The 16,278-nt window shown below is 46.0% G+C and overlaps 1 protein-coding gene across 1 annotated transcript in view; it reads left to right on the forward strand.

Annotated features, from left to right (window-relative positions):
• Positions 1–15,813, forward strand: part of LOC142559281 (uncharacterized) — an 83,891-nt gene extending 68,078 nt beyond the window's left edge. The window contains exons 6-12 of the mRNA XM_075670902.1: positions 540–689; positions 3,290–3,533; positions 4,330–4,524; positions 8,975–9,153; positions 11,181–11,309; positions 14,583–14,700; positions 15,704–15,813. Of these exons, the coding sequence (XP_075527017.1) occupies positions 540–689; positions 3,290–3,533; positions 4,330–4,524; positions 8,975–9,153; positions 11,181–11,309; positions 14,583–14,700; positions 15,704–15,813 (1,125 nt within the window). The remainder of the gene's footprint in view (positions 1–539; positions 690–3,289; positions 3,534–4,329; positions 4,525–8,974; positions 9,154–11,180; positions 11,310–14,582; positions 14,701–15,703) is intronic.
• Positions 15,814–16,278: the final 465 nt, after the last annotated feature.

A 16,278-nucleotide genomic window follows, 5' to 3' on the forward strand; every position in this document is an offset into this window, starting at 1 on the left:
CCTCTTCTTTTTTTTTTTGCTTTAAACTGTTCCTCATCGCTTAAAAGCTACCGATGATGCGCAATTACACTACCATAACCATTAAATGTCTTAACTTTGCAAATTAGACATTTTTGTGCAGGTACTAGGCATTATACTTCTCGCGTGATGGGGCTGGGTAGCTCACCAAAGAATGCTTACGCATTAAAAAAAGAAAGGTACAGCTCTCACAGGAGCATATGCTGCACATTGTCCTGGAATAACAGAACCGTTCCCAACCGGGAGCGTTGCACTATATCGAAACAGAATGAGTGCCAAAGGAAGGGAAGCGCAGTCGAGTAGTTACGAAATTAGGAAATTGGCAGGCTCATAGGCGAAATCGGCTGACACGAGAAGCAGGTAATTGGAACTCTGCAGGGAAAAGGGCCACGTTCCGGCAGTGGACATAAAAGAGGCTTATGATGCCAGTAGTGCCGCTTGTAGAACTTTCTTTTTTTTGGCACTCTATTCTCGATCGTGCCAGGGCTAAAACTGATCGCCATCTCCGGCGCGCCTCGCAGATCACGGTGAAGGCGTTTCCTGTGCCGGACTTCCCCGAAAACATCGTCCGGTACCGGTACGGCCTTTTCTGGCTAGCGGCGGCCACATTCCTCTTTCCCATGTACCAAATAATCGCTCGACTTTGCGCCGAGAACAACAGCGGCCTAAGGGTAAGAATACGTATCTGAGCAAGATACCGCGGTAGGCCAGTTGGTTTGACATCATTAAAGCTGTCACGCAAATTGACGAAGAGGCAGGACTACCAGCTATATTAACCTAAGCGCGAACTACCAACTATATTACTGATAGTTCGCGCTCAGGTGGTTCGATTTGTTTTTCGCTATTAAGCCCTGTCCCTCTGTCGCTTTGCGCGACAGCTTTAATCTAATTAATTAGGTAAGAATGTGATGACGGCGTTGGAATAGCAATATTCGAGAGCCAAGCGAATCCGAATCTAATAGTTCCAGAATCGAATCGAACCGAATGTCGAGTACGTTTCTAATAAATTTGAATATTGAACAGCCGTCTACACCGTTAATTAGAATTATCTTCACGAACTTGGCACATTCACAACGTTTGGCACTTTCTTTCATTGAATTCCACTTGATGAAGCGTTGTTTAATAAAGGCACGGACGAAACACTGAGAGCGAATTGGCAGTTTGTTCGCAAACTCGGGGACTCATTGGTGAGTGCGAGCGGTAACCGTTTACCCGGAATAGTCTGGCTCCCTGAGCGATGTATAGCATGCTCCAACGTTAACCTTCTCGTGTTTCATCCCTTCTATGGTCGCCGGGATCAAGTTTAGATTTATTTTATAATTGATCGCACACAGCTGGCGATTTGAAATTGTAAAATCACTCGGAATAGTTCTTATTCGGTTCACGAATAAGAACTATTCGATTCGGAGGCCGGAATATACAAGGCAATATCAGATTCGTTCCCCTAAACTGAGGTTTTTTAGCGCACGAGAAGGGACGAAAGACAGTGGCGAGACACACAGCGCTGTGTCCTCGCCTCGCCACTGTCTTTCGTTCCTTCTCGTGCGCTAAAAAACATCAGTTATGGAATACCAACACGCCCTAACCTACGCTCTTTCAAGTTCCCCTAAAGTTTCGGATATTCGCGTACCCTTAAGAGGGGACGAGGACAGTTGGTAGCATTCTGTGACGGCTATCGCACAATGGCGTGACGTTACGCCCCCGCGTTAAAACACTTTTCCGACCCTCACTTCTTTCGCCTTGTTTCCTATTGTGATAGTAAACGTACGAACACGCGTGGATGCGATGAGTTTCGAAGGTCGAATGAAGGAATGAAGGAATTAAGGGAACTTGGAATGGAAGGAACCTCAGTACGGAATGTTGCCTTCGGGACAACCGCGTGCGCTTCCCGCAGCTGGCGCTCCTCACCTCGCCCGTCAGTACATCGAGCACGGTGAAAGAAAAGCAGGGCTTTCTTTAGATCTCGTTATCTACCGCAGCGTAGCGGTAGTTGTGACTTCAGGACAAGAAAACGGCGTATACATGACGTCACGTGAATACTCCCTGTACACATTGAACTCTGTTCGCATTCGTCTTTGGGGTGCGTGACGCCACGCCTGTTGAGTTACTCAGCTAATATTTACTTCCGTTATATTGCTTATAAACCCCAAAGCTCACTTCGTGTAATAATAGCAGATGTTGCGTGCGGTCAACCACTCTTCCGTTCTCACAATCTAAACATCCTCCTCCTCTTCCTCCTCCTCCTCCTTCTTCTTCTTCTTCTTCTTCTTCTTCTCTAATCCTGCTATTGAGAACAGAGGAATGGCACAAAAACGACACGAGGACAGAGGTGGGCGAGGACCAAAGGCGCTAACGCTATCGCTTTCACCGCTTCGCCATTTGGGCTGAAGGATACTATAATTTCTTCTTTTTTTTACACTCATATTACAACGTGCATTGCAACGATGCGTATTAGAATATACTAGTGCTTCGATGAACCGTGCTTGTCGTAGATATGACCGTGAACTCACGATTGCGGAAGGTTTGGCTAGATCCACTCACCGTGACGACGGACGAACTGCGGCATCGGGGCGCGCATAAGTTCTTATGTAGTCTCGCTGAAGGTCCTGTACGCACCCGTACAAACAAGCATCCTTCACGACGATTCGTCGGCTCGGAGCTCGATGGTTAGAAAAAAAAAAGAAAGAAAAAACATTCTTTCTTTTTCCTTCATTGTATAAAGTTCTATGTCTTGGGTATAACCTATGTCAAAATTCTTTATGAAACGGTTTATGTCAAAAGCTTTAAGAAAAGGAAAGTTAGTGTGCTGCTTTGTAGCTCCATGTTACGTTTCGGTAAATGCCAACTTGCCAAAATGCAAATGCCAAAGTTTCGTGTATGTTCAAATTCCATTCCGAAGTCATAAACGTAAAATTTCACGTCATTAAAAACATGCACGCTTAAGAACGTTTAGTGTGTGCCCCATCAACTCCTTCCGCGTCCTCTTTTGATTAATGTTTTGTCGTTCTCGTCTTGGCCACGTCCTAACTGCCGTAACGTGAGCGCTCCAATGTGTGACACATTTATTTGCCGCCACCGCTAAGAGGTGCGCGTTGTTATTTTGTCGAATGCCATCGCCCACAACAGACGGTATGCAAAGTTTATAGTGTCGCGCGCACTATAAACCGACTTAACCACGTTAACTATAACTTAACTATAAACCACGTTGGCACCGACTCGCGATGTCTGACGGCGCCCCCCCCCCCCCCCCCCGCGTCCGTATCTACGGCAGGAGTACCAGCTGATGATGGGCCTGGGCAACTGCTTCTACTGGTCGGGCCACTTCTCGTGCGCCCTGTGCTTCTTCGTGGTGCACAGCGCCGTGTGCGTCTACAGCACCGTGGGCCACGCGCAGTCCGACACCGGCGCCGCGTACCTCGACCGCACGGACCCTTCGCTCCTGTTCGTCGCGTTGCTGGTGCACAGCGTGTCGCAGATACTGCTGGCCATGCTGGCCGCCAGCGTGTTCACCTCGGGTGGGTGTGCGCTACTTCGCGTCTCTCTCTCTCTTCTGTTTATATTTTATTTTTTTGGTAATCGACGTCCGCGGATATTCCTCTCTGTTTTGAATTACGCGAACGGGGCACACGTTGCGTGTGCACGTGTTTTGCACTGCAGCGACGCCCAGTCGCGTGCGTGCCATCGCTCCGATTCGCAGTAAAATCGAGCTTATCACATTATTGGCTTTTAACGTCCTGAAGCAACGAACGGCATATGCGGCACGTCGTATAGTTGATGACTGCAGGTTGAATTCAGTCACGTGATGGTTTTCAACGCGCACCTAGATCAAAACAAAACGCACGTTTTTTTAAAGCGATGCTTTCTGTGCCTCTTCTTTCGATTTTCCCACTGCTGCTGCTGCTGCTGTGGCTGCTGCTGTCACGCACACCGCCTGGGGAGGGAGGTGGGCGGTCACAGCTTGTGCATACATGGCAGAATCTCGCACGCGCAAGGGAGAAAGGCGGGAGGGAAGCGCACCCTCTTCCATCGCACGCAAGACAGCAAGGGGTCGGAGGGGGGGAGGGGGAGGAGGGGCGTTCTACTCCGGCGGCTGCTGCGTATGGCGCGGTCGCCTTTCCAAACGCGTTTAACTCGCTGTGGTTGGAGAAGGCGCCACGAAATGTCGCTACCAGCGTTCTCGCTGTAGATTCACTGTCATACTGCAGTCACAGCTTATTTTTCTTGTTGTTGTTGACCCGGTGTTACGTGAAGCTTAACGCATCTACGGGCAGCCTAAATATCTGTGATGGGTTCGCGTCCGGTTCCGAGCAGTGGCGGCAGCCATGGTGTCGACCGTGATCGTATCCGTGGCGCTGCCGTACTGGGTGCTGCAAACCACGGGGTGCCTGGAGACGCTGGCGCAGTTTGTGTTCGGGGTCCGCGTCACGATGATGCTGTCGTCCGCACTGCCCACCGTCGCCGCCTTCAACGTGCTCACCATTCTGGCCATCCAAAACGACTTCGACGGTACGTGAAACCTCTATCGGAGAATAACCACAAGGCAGCCGTACTCTAGTTAGGATGAAATTCGAGATTTCTTGAAAAAAATATTTTATTACCTATAGTGAATGGCGTTCCTCATCAAATAAAGAAAATGAAGGAAGAAATTTCATATATTCCAACTTTTTACTTCTTGAGTTGACGTAATAAAACTTGAAGATTGCTTCCAGTAAAGTTGCTGCCGTTATATAGTGCAGTACCTCGCATACAGTTTTAATCTTGTTCGACTCATCTTCCAACTGCAAGTGCATAAATTTGCAAATGTTTTCCGCCTTCCACAATTTTCCTTTTGCCTTTTCTTAACGAACTGGAACGTCGTATCGCATAAACCCTTGAAATATGTGAAATGGTGTTCCGTGTATTAAACTTCTTTTTAACTCTTTAAAAACATACACCTAATATGTAGTAGTATGTTTACGTGAGATGGACATTGCTATACGGTACAATGTTCCACATTGTAATGTCACTACTGTCACAAACCTTTTTCACGCTCCTCTACATGGAAGTATGTATAAGCATGTGCAACGATATTTCGTATGCTGCAACCTGCATCTTCACTATCAGTGTACGCAAGCATTTAATTATACAAGGTTTACCTGTTCTGGAGTTCAGACGATTCTCTAGAATTCTGAGCCCCAGAGACCTAAAGTACGTACAGCTCAGGAAATAACCGCGATTGAATATGCTTTTAATTACCAGCTGGTGTGTTAGAAACGTTAAAATCCCCTTTTTTTCCGTTCAAATGGACATTTAAAAAAGGCGCCAAATTTGACTCACGAGGTTTTTATTTTATTTCCCGCCGAAACCCTAGCGCCGGTACGTCAGTGTGACATCACTGGTTTCAACATATTTACCTATCTTTCGGCCATTTTGACCCAAGAAATGTTTGTGAAGGTTGGTATCCTTGTCTCTTTTAAAATCTTGCGCCGACGATCTTTACCAATAAACACTTTACTAGAGCCTAGTAGACGCCGTTAGTATCCACGACGTCAAGACTTGCTGATGCGGGAACTTCAAGGAGGCGTGGCCTCGGGTCGGTCTTTTGTTTTTCTTGTTTTTTTAGTCTTTTCTAATTTATCACGCCTTTTCTTGCAGTTAGAACGGCTTTTTCGATATTGTAGAAGAGTAGTTTACTACAACAGAGCGACTAATATTTGTCTTTAGTGTTGCTTTAACTATCGTGGTTAGACGCAAAAAAGCAGTGTCTCCAGGGGACGTATTCTGTAAGAGTCCACCTAATTGTCACGTCCATTTCATCTGCTGCTGAAGCGCTGATTGGCTGTGGCGCCTAGCTCGCTGCTGATGACGCAGCCAAGCCCAGCCAATCAGAACTTCAACTGCAGACGAAATGGACAAGCCCACTAAGTGGACTCTTACAAAATACCTCCCCCAGGTACGCGAACAAAGTAAGCGCCTGCTCCAGTTTTCTTTCTTTTTTTTTTTCTCCGCTTTCCTCTGCCTGAAGACAGAGGTAAACGTTGTTGCGTCATAGCGTGGGTTGGCATGTTGACTTCCGTCCTGGAAAATTCATGTGATCTCGCGGTATCCGAAACGAACTTCACGGTTGCCTTCTTATCATCTGCGAGGGCACGGCGGTCTAAATCGAATCGGTGTCAACTTTCAGGAACGCTGTTGGTAAGAATATATATATATATATATATATATATATATATATATATATATATAATATATCGCGCGGCCTCTTCGGAGCTGCGGCTACATTACACAATCTAGTTGCAAGACAAGGCTTATGACCGCTAATGATATCGATGGTATTTCATCACTTTTCGCCCAGCTGAGTCGGAATCGGCGCACCGATCGAGTGCTTTTGTTCTGTGAATATAAATTGTAGGCTTACGAAAAAACAAAATCTGGCTATCCCTGACCAAAGGGTTAACTTCGGCTGAGTAGTGGTGATGTTATCTGTACAAAAAAAAATAATTCCTGTTACGTTCAGGTTTCATCATTGCACCAGTAACACGAGGACACACGTCAAATACATACGGCAAAATTTGCCATCTAACACACCTTTGGTGGCGAAATATTTCTTTCTTGCTCACGTGCTGAACGTATTCGCAAATGAGAAAACAACGCGCGTAATATAAATAAAATGCAAGAATAGAATACAGTGTATTGATTTACAAAACTTGTTGGTAAATTGTGGGGTTTGACGTTCCAAAAGCACTTTATGATTGTGAGGCACGCCGTAGTCGAGGACTCCGGAAATTTCGACCACCTGGTGTTCTTTAAGGTGCACCTAAATCTAGGTACACGAGTGCTTTCGCCCCAATCGAAATGAGGCCGCCGTGGTCGGGACTCCATCCCGCGACATTTGTGATCAGCAGCCCAGCACCATAGCCACTGAGCAACTACTGCGGGTAAAGTTGTTGGTGGTAAAGGATGAAAAAAACAAAAACAAGGTACCAACAGTACACCCTTAAAAGTCACATACAAAGATGTAACCTGTGTTATGGCCAATGAAGATCACTTTGAATTACCTGTTATTTGACATGTGTTTCGAAGCTCTTATGGGTCAGATAAAAAAAAGTTGAAAAGTGTTATTGGGTAGCGGGTACGCCTTATAATTAATTTATTGTTTGACATAATTACTACAATGTTTCGGATTGCGTTGCACAGCTTACGGAAAGGGTAATGTAGTTGGTATCGGTGGACGTAGTGTACAAGACGCAAAAATATATACAAAATTTGACCTAAATATTTTATGTTTACGAAACACAGAGATATCCATCGATAACTCTCAACGCTTTCCTCTTTCAAGCCTTGGGATTTTACTAGAGAGACACATTCAGTTAAGCATGCTTGACAGCTTAGGTAAGCACAGCCACACAAGGGCCAGGTCGTGGAGAAAAAGCGTGGGCGTGGGGTTGGTCCGGAGCCATCCGTCTGCCCCTAGTTTGGTTTGTGTTTGCCTTTCAATCGGCAAACTTACTATCGCCTAGAGAACTGTTCTCACTGAACTCGATACATCAGCGGCATTACGTCATTTAGGGTAGGTTGATTATCGGCGGACACTGCCGAGTCTGTCATTATATACACCTAAGGTTTTGCCGTCCCGATGTCGTAATGCAACATACGAGAATTCACTGACCAGTTGCTTGTTCCTAACCTCGCGTACCAATGTGACACCTGCAGCTAAAAAAAGAAAACACTGCTCCAAATGCTCCAGAGTGACGACTCCGAGCGAGCCAGGCTAACACTCGTAGGTCTGATTCTCGAACACTCAAAAGTACGTGGACGGTGGATAATTGAGACAAGGACAGAAGGGAGACGACACCACAATGGGCTAACTTCAGCAACTTGATTTTCAGGAAACACTCAGCTATTTAACCCATGCATAGGTGGGTGCTTCCTGAAAATTCAGTTGTGGAACTTGGCGTATTGTGGTGTCGTCTCCCGTCCTGTCCTCGCTCGCTGGCGCTAAATATGCTTTCAAAGTCGGTTTGCCAACCCGACCAACAAATGGCATTGCTGAAATAGTTTTCAACGTTTGTTTACAAGCTCTCTACCAATATTTAATACACAAAAGAACAAATTTATACAAAACCACAGTTTACGAATCGAGAAACAGTCTATAGACTGTCTAGATTTTTTTCGTAGAAGACTCGCAAAAAATTTAGCCCCTTGGATTGCCTCTATTCTTATCGCTGATACCATATATTTAATATAGATCTGATGACTTTATCATTTCTCTCTTTGCTCGGCTTTCATTAAACCTCCACTGCTTGGCTGCACAAAGTAGCTGTGTAGCTTCGCACATTCAACTTGTCGAGGCCAGTCTCTGTGAACATTGGCTTACAAAATTTGATATTAACAAATGCGTCTTCTAGCGCTCTGATTCGAGTGGAAAGATTTCAGAGCTTCGAACAGATTAGCCCTGAATTGATTAGCATCTGGTATTTTAGCGGTAATTGCACCGAGAAATTGCAATAGGCGCTTAGTTGTCGAGCTCAAAATTTTTAGCTTCTGACAGTTCAGCGTTTACATCCTCTCAAAGTCTTAAGCTATCAGAATCAGAATCATTAACGGTTCGGTAATGTTACAGATATTTAGTGTACAGAAAGAGGTTGCACGTGACCGCATCAGAACGCTCAATACCGCCTTACTACTGCTGTCTGACGACCCCTTAGCGAGGCAACGGCCTTGTTTGTGTTCGATGGCTTCTGAAGTGCGCGCGGCGGCGCAGCAAGGCGAGGACGGGTAGGAAGGGATAGGGGACAAGCGCTGTGACCGTGGCCCCCGAGATCACGACGGTGCACCCAACGTGCGCCGGCGTGCTCTCTGAGGCGACATGGGTCACACCTTCCAGCATGGCCTCCGAGATAACGCGGGTACGTCACTGCGAGCTCGGAGGCAACAGCTAGCGTATAGTGATCATACGGGCATGCCTGCGATGCAGGTGGCGCTGTTTGGCAGAAGGTGCACTACACCACCTTGGGCGTGGTTCCCATCACCGTGGTAAACGTCTGGGCCGTCAGTGCCGTGACGATGGCCGTCATGATACTGCTCATTGGCTACTTCTCCCACGTCCTGCCGTGGAACACCGCACTTCCGCTGCATCCGCTCTTCTTCTTCGAGGTGAGCTCTTGAGGACACTAACCGCTTCTGTCAAGGCGTCTCCATAGGAAACGCCGCTTACTTTTGAATTTTTCAGACCAGCCTCGGCGCGGTTGAAATCCCGATCGTAGCGGTCTGTGCAAACGTTAGCCTCTGCTAAGCAAACAGTATTTGAAGTCACTTTAGTTTACGTAGAGTAATGCAAATCAGTCATTTAAGAGGCAGCTCCAGTTCGGCGGCTCCCTTCTCAAGACATGGGAACTGGGAAATCGGTTTTCTCGCCATCTACGGTACTGGATTTGATTAGGTTTGTTGCATTTAAAGGAATCAGCTAAATTGTAGTTACTGTAGTAAGCGCATTCTTATTTGAGCGGTAAATGTTTCAAAAAATATTGTTGAAGAGGGCAACAATAGAAAGGGGAAATTGCATAAGCTTAACAACTCTGTAAAGCAACGATGAAACACGACATCAGAATTATGCAAAGCGGGCGGAATTGACGTATTATACCGTGCTCTGATTGTACCACTAATGTGCGAGTAGGAATTTCGTCGGAACCCTTGTAAACGTTCTAATAAATTCACGTAATCTGTAAATTCGTATATCAGATTAGTCCCTTTTATATGTCCTAGGAATTTTACAGGACTGCGAAATGTGTTTTCGGTGCCGAGTTGCGGTTTTCTAAACTTTATGCTTATACATTTTCTTTAAACGTATAAATTTTTGGCAATAATTTAAAAAAAGATGATAGGCACTAAATCGAAATTCTGCGGCGTATTGTCAGTACACATTTACTTTCTCTTTTAAATCAATATATTGCATTTAAAGCGATCCGGCGAATGTCTCGTAAAAGCGGTTCTGTGTTTAACACGTATTTGAATAGGCGGCATAGGCATCATCCTCGAGCTGAAGCTTTAAGTTGTTCAACACATTGCTCTTTGTCACTGCTGATCGTGTTCCTTCTATCATAAGAAGGACCTAAACTCGATATCAGCCAGCACATCAATTTGTAACAAGCGGATCAGTTCTTTCAGTACTGTAACTGATCACGGTCGAGAGGTCAGCATTTGTAATCAATTAATTTTTGAAATTATGACGGCTGGTAGTGACTTAACTGTTTATGCGGCAGGTTCACTTTTTTATTCCGGACTTCACGCTGGGTTTCAGAAAAAAAGTTGATAAGCTTGGAAGCCTCCAGAACTTTCAGTCATAATTTACTACGCAAGGGGACAAATAATGACCAAACGTGATAATTGCAGCTTGGAAAGAGCAAACTTCAGCGTTAAGTAAAGTAGTGACACGTGCCTCAATCATGTCATATGTCGATTATTAAACTGAAGCTTCCTATGAAATATGTTTCCTGATTCCGATCGCTAAAGTGGAGCGTAAAACATGCGTCTACGCACCGGCGGTACTTTGACCTAGCTAGCCTTCAGCGACGTAGCCGGACTCCACCGATTTGCGTATATAACCGTGGTTTGGAACGCGGTTCGGAAAGTGCTTCCTAAATTAAAATTAAATTATAGGGTTTAAGATGCCTAAACCGCGATCTGATTACGGGGAAGCCATAGTGGGGGACTCCGTAAATTTGTACCACCTGGGGTTCTTTAACGTGCACCTGAATCTAACTGCACGGGTGTTTTCGCATTTTGCCCCCATATAAATGCGGCCGCCGTGGCCGGGATTCGATCCTGCGACTTCGTGCTCAGCAGCCCAACACCATAGCGACTAAGAAACCACGGCAAGTGAAGTGCTTCCTATCGAGTCAGAAATTTAGAGGGGGTTGGTCGTTTGTTCTCGTACAATGGTCAAAGGCGGCTTGCGACGGAGAGCTTGGTCAATTTCAAGCATAAATGAAGCGCGATGTGTCGCAGCCGCTGGAGCCCCCAATTCGCTTTGAAACGTAATCATCAATGACAGTAGAGGTTATCTTGCATACATCTCCTTCGAATGTAAAACAACTTAGATACACGTTTATTTTTTTTTTAACCAGTAAAGCGTAATTGTCGTTTTTCACTTCGTTTTACATCTACAAATCGCCGTCTCGCAGCTGAGCTACTGGCGACCACGCGAGGTTCAGTACAGGCCTCGTACCTACGCCCTGGATTACTACGATCGTCGCTTCGAGCGTGCGCCCAGCTATTTGAAAGCTGCCCTGACCGTTATGGATCTTTCGGTGGTGAGTCGGTGAGCCGTGCTTAACGAACCAGCGCCTATGAAATCGTACGTGGCACCACTACCCGTGAGGGGTGCTCGAACGAGATCGGAGGGATTCGCGGTGATTTGCGACTAAGAGAACGGAGAGGAGTCGGGCAAACCAAGTGGCTGAGGAGAGCAGGTGACCTGTTTCCTATTTAGAGCAGCAGAGTGGTAATAAAAACGGGTGGGGCTGCCGTAGCGAAGAGAAATGCGGTAAGGGGGTAGTTGATAGACGGTGCGATGAGAATCAATTCGCAGGCATAGGGGGGAGTCCGCTGGAAGGACAGTAGACAGCGTTATAGGTGCTGTATAGATGCCTTTTCCTTCACTGGGGCTTAAACAGGACGACGATAAGGATGATAATTATCATGGTGATTACAGTGATAATCATCGCCATAGGTAGCGGTGTCGACTCTGCGGTTTCGCAGTGCACGAATGTCGTCTACGGCTTGCAAAACGCGTCTGGCGCCTTGTCGACGAAAAAGAGGAGACATATTACAAGACATGCGAAACAAAGGAAAGCATGTAGGCAGGATGTAGTCAGAATGTGTGCTTCCTGGGTTGGCCTTCGAGAACTTAGAACAGCGCAACAGAGGATGGTTAATACAGCGCATCACAGAAAGGGCAGACATACGTATGTATAGACAGACCTAAAAAAAAAAACGTAAAAAATTATACCGATATGTGATTACGTCAAGTCACTCCCAGATAGCCTAACTATTTAGCAGACAGTGTCAGTGACTCTTCCTAGTGACTCACTGTGAGCATCGTATGCATCGAAACTCTAAAGGGGTAGGCTGGGCGAAGGTAGTTTGTAATTTTCCACTATCTTGCGGCAAGCGTTATATTGAATGGACGGGGTGGTCTGTTAGGCGATAGGCTGATTGATAGTGAAGCCAACCTTCGAAGGAAATAAGATAGTAGAGTGATCATTCAATGCCAGCAATGTGGCTGTGGCGCGAATTTTAAGCGCATAATTATTCTTCACTGGCCATGCAATCATTGAACATGGTTGAATCCTCGAAGCAGCTGAAATTAGTCGCTTGGGTGTTTGTGGCGTTAGTATGACGCCATTGTCCCTGTCCAGCAAAGAGTTACGGTGTTTGGGCGGCAATATGGTGGCAGTGACACGACATGATTACACGCCAGTTTCATTCTTTCCTATGAGTTTTTCATTTCGGTCTGCTTTTACCATGTGTCCCAGCTAACGCTATATCCACGGTGTAACACGAAAAAAATATTAAGAAAAGATGGCTCTAGATACCATCTTAAGACCTACAGTGTTCTGTCGTCAAGATTTTTGACGACCGAACACCGTATCTTTTGCACTTGTATCTTGCACCGTGCTTTTTAAATATTTCCTTCGTTTGTTTTTCGTCGAACAAGTTGCCTAAAGTTAGCTGGGACACCGTACACATCGCTGTGTGCGCTGTGTGGGTCCTCTCCTGTCCATTGTCCACGTGATGTTTTAAATTCTACATGGAAACAGGGTACTACGGGTATTGCGAGCCCCGGCTTTTGATGCGCTTAGGAGACCGAACGAGGTCATTAAAGTAAAGATTCTGCTGAGACGGTATATTATGCCGACTGTAACCCTCCTCCTGTTCTGTTCATGTATCACCTATCTGGCCGGTCGGAGCGGCGGCGCTGCTCCGTACCAGCCAATGACAAAGGGTGAACGAAAGCAATCGTTACAAGGCGCTACCCGTGTTTCGCTTGTAATGTGGTCGGTGATAGCAGTAGCTTGGTTTCTCCGCGTCTTTCGTTGCACGCCTAATGAACTTAATACGTTATGCCTCATGGCACTTGAGCCAGAGTTCTAAATTCAGCGCTAGCTCAGATCATTAGATGAAGCCAGACATCGGTCTGTAGTCTCGACGACAAAGCATGAGCTTGAAAAAAAAATAACGTATAGAGTATCAAATTCGCATTAGTTAGAGTAATTGAGAACATTTGTGAGCCGAGTGCAAGTGTCCGTCTGCTCGACGCAACTTAGAGGTGCAGTAAACCTAATGATAATTTTAACTTTATTAGTAAGTTACCCTTCTATGACACCGAAAAAATCCGACCTTACCATGAGAAGATGCTTGAAAAGCCAGAAGAAATGCTAAAACCGAAGACCTGTGATGACGCCGTCTTTAAATTGCAGCACTGGCTCTCCGAGATGTCATAAACTTTGTCGTCGTCTGCCCAGGCCTAGTTCTCAATGGACAAGAGTAAACTCCACTGCATTTCCAACAAACGAAAAATAAAGAACTTAGGGAGCTTCAAACCCATTTGCTGAGCCGCCAGCGCCGAAAGGCCCAAATGCGCAAAAAAATAGGCTGAAATCGATGACTTCACCCTGACGTACCGGCGTTTGAATTTCGGTGCCAAAAGTAAAATAAATGAATCTTCGAGCGCTCTCAGTTCTAGTAACGCAACTATTAGCGCAGCACTCGCGAATGTAGAGTCTTGAAAAAATAATTTATCAGCCTAAACTGACCTGTTGTTTCACTTCAGTGTTTCCTCCACTTTACTGTTCTTCATTATTACCTGTGCCACAAAGAGCTGTCGCAGCGGTACATGTTTGAGTGGCAGGCTCTGAATGCTGTTCGTCCCCTTTAGACTGAACTATTTGTGTAGCGCACAAAATTCGAGCTATGCGTGCCTAAATATCCCGCTGCTGAGTTTCGTCTTGTTACAGTGCAAACGGGCGCAAACTGATGTGAAGTACAAGGACGAAACGAGAAAGAGCGCACCTCGCAACTAGTAAGATTATCCGGAGGAGGCAGGTTCACCTTTAATGGGGAAGGTTCCAGTAGGTGGAGAGCACATTGCAGACAACGAAAATGAAATTGCCAGAATGCGCGCTTATTCTAACATACATTCGGAGGAGTTATGTTCTACGCCGGTTAGGGGCTACAGGCGTATCGTTTATGCAAATGTCTCGCTAAAGTTCAGCGGTCTGCTGGGAATAAATTTTGTTGCGAGTGAGGCTATTTTCTGTCGTGCCATTAGCTCACATGATTCCGCGTGCTTTTACATCATACCTTTTATGAACGAGCCATTGCATCTTCAAGACTAGAAGCAATTAAGTTCTAGGCGTCTCTGCTGCATTAACGAATGTGATGCATGTTCCGCGTTTTATTTATTTATTTATTGGAGGCGTTAATTCTTTATTTTCAATACAAAGGAAATCTCTTACTCCTAAATGTGCTGCACAATATCGGTGAAAAGCCAAAGTTCCACGACCACGGCAACTGCCTCGCAGACCTATGGCAACAACGAGGCTCTGAAGGGCGTCAGCCTGCAGGCGTTTCACAAGCAGGCCACCGTGCTCGTTGGACGAAACGGGGCGGGAAAGACGACCCTCATGAACGCCGTCGCCGGTAAGCTCCGCATCTGGCAGCGACATTCTACCTGTCAGATCAGATTCGCCGACCGACAATAGTTCTTGCAGCTAGTTTAGTGTTGCTTGCCTCTTTCTGGTCTCTCTCTCTCTCTCTCTCACACACACACACACACAAACACACACACACACACACAAACACACAAACACACACACACACACACACACACACACACACACACACACACACACACACACACACACACACACACACACACACACACACACACACACACACACACACACACACACACACACACACACACACACACACACACACACGCACACACACGCACGCACGCACACGCAAGCACGCACACGCACGCACACACGCACGCACGCACACACGCACGCACACACGCACGCAGAGAGAGAGAAAGATAATTTTTCAATGAACCAGGCGTATTTAAAAGGATGAGAAGTAACACACAACTTCGCGGTTAACTTCGATTTACATACGTTTTAGTTACATACCATTTGCATACAAATGTATGAAACCGAGATGGGTGTGGGAACTATGTGAGTAGTAAGACACGTAGAATGGTACACACATTTGTTGTTATCTGTATTTACCTTACATTGGCTAATAAAATATAGGGGCGAAGACTTTCTGATTCGCCTTCGTAGATATGTAGGCAGGGACAGGTAAAGAGTGTAAGTGAAGCTCCTGTCAAAAGAGTGCTTCATTTGTTTTCCGCTGGTCGGCATTCGCGGGAGATGCTTTGCTTAGTGTTCGCATATACATAGGCCTCACGATCACGAGTGGCCTGTCTAATTGTAGCGGCGTCGTCGCGCGGCATGAGCCGTATATGTGGAGCCACGTGATGCTATGAGAATGGTTTACGTGCCAACCAGAATGACGTCACAGGCGACTGCATAAGTGGGACCCGGGAACGAAGTTTCCGCACGCTTCACAAGGTCCTGCAAAAGCGAACTGTTATGCTTAAGCAGCAGTCTTAAATGTGGAGCGACACGGGACACAGAAGAGGACCAGAAGAGTGAACGCTGCCCCGAGTTTCGGCTGTTCGACAAGGTGTACCAACCAGTCTCAAATGAACGCGTGGTTGAAGATGTATATGGTGCAACCAATTAGCCTTGATGTCGCGTCCGCGTTGCATTATGCCCACCTCGCAGGTTGCAGTGACGCTGGTCCGAAATTGAACATTCTCAGGGGCCAGAAACACTTGCACGCGCGCGTTTTGCATTCGGCAGGTGTTGGTCTATTCGATTGGAAGAGTCGATAGATGATCACTATCAGATGACCTTATTTTGGGCGCTTGCCCTGACTGGAACAGCGCAGTCTTCATTACGAGAGCAGTTTCAGCCTTTTTTACAAGGCGCTGGGGTTACACACATGGCTTTAGATATGCCACAATGTATATATATATATATATATATATATATATATATATATATATATATATATATATATATATATATATATATATATATATATATATATATATAATATGTGCCTCGTTGGGACGAGCTGTCGCCTTCTTGATCAAGACAGCGCGGTTGCCGACGGAGCCTGACGCCCGCCACACACGTATAATGC

Source organism: Dermacentor variabilis, chromosome 10, assembly GCF_050947875.1.
Source record: "Dermacentor variabilis isolate Ectoservices chromosome 10, ASM5094787v1, whole genome shotgun sequence".
Taxonomy (NCBI): domain Eukaryota; kingdom Metazoa; phylum Arthropoda; class Arachnida; order Ixodida; family Ixodidae; genus Dermacentor; species Dermacentor variabilis.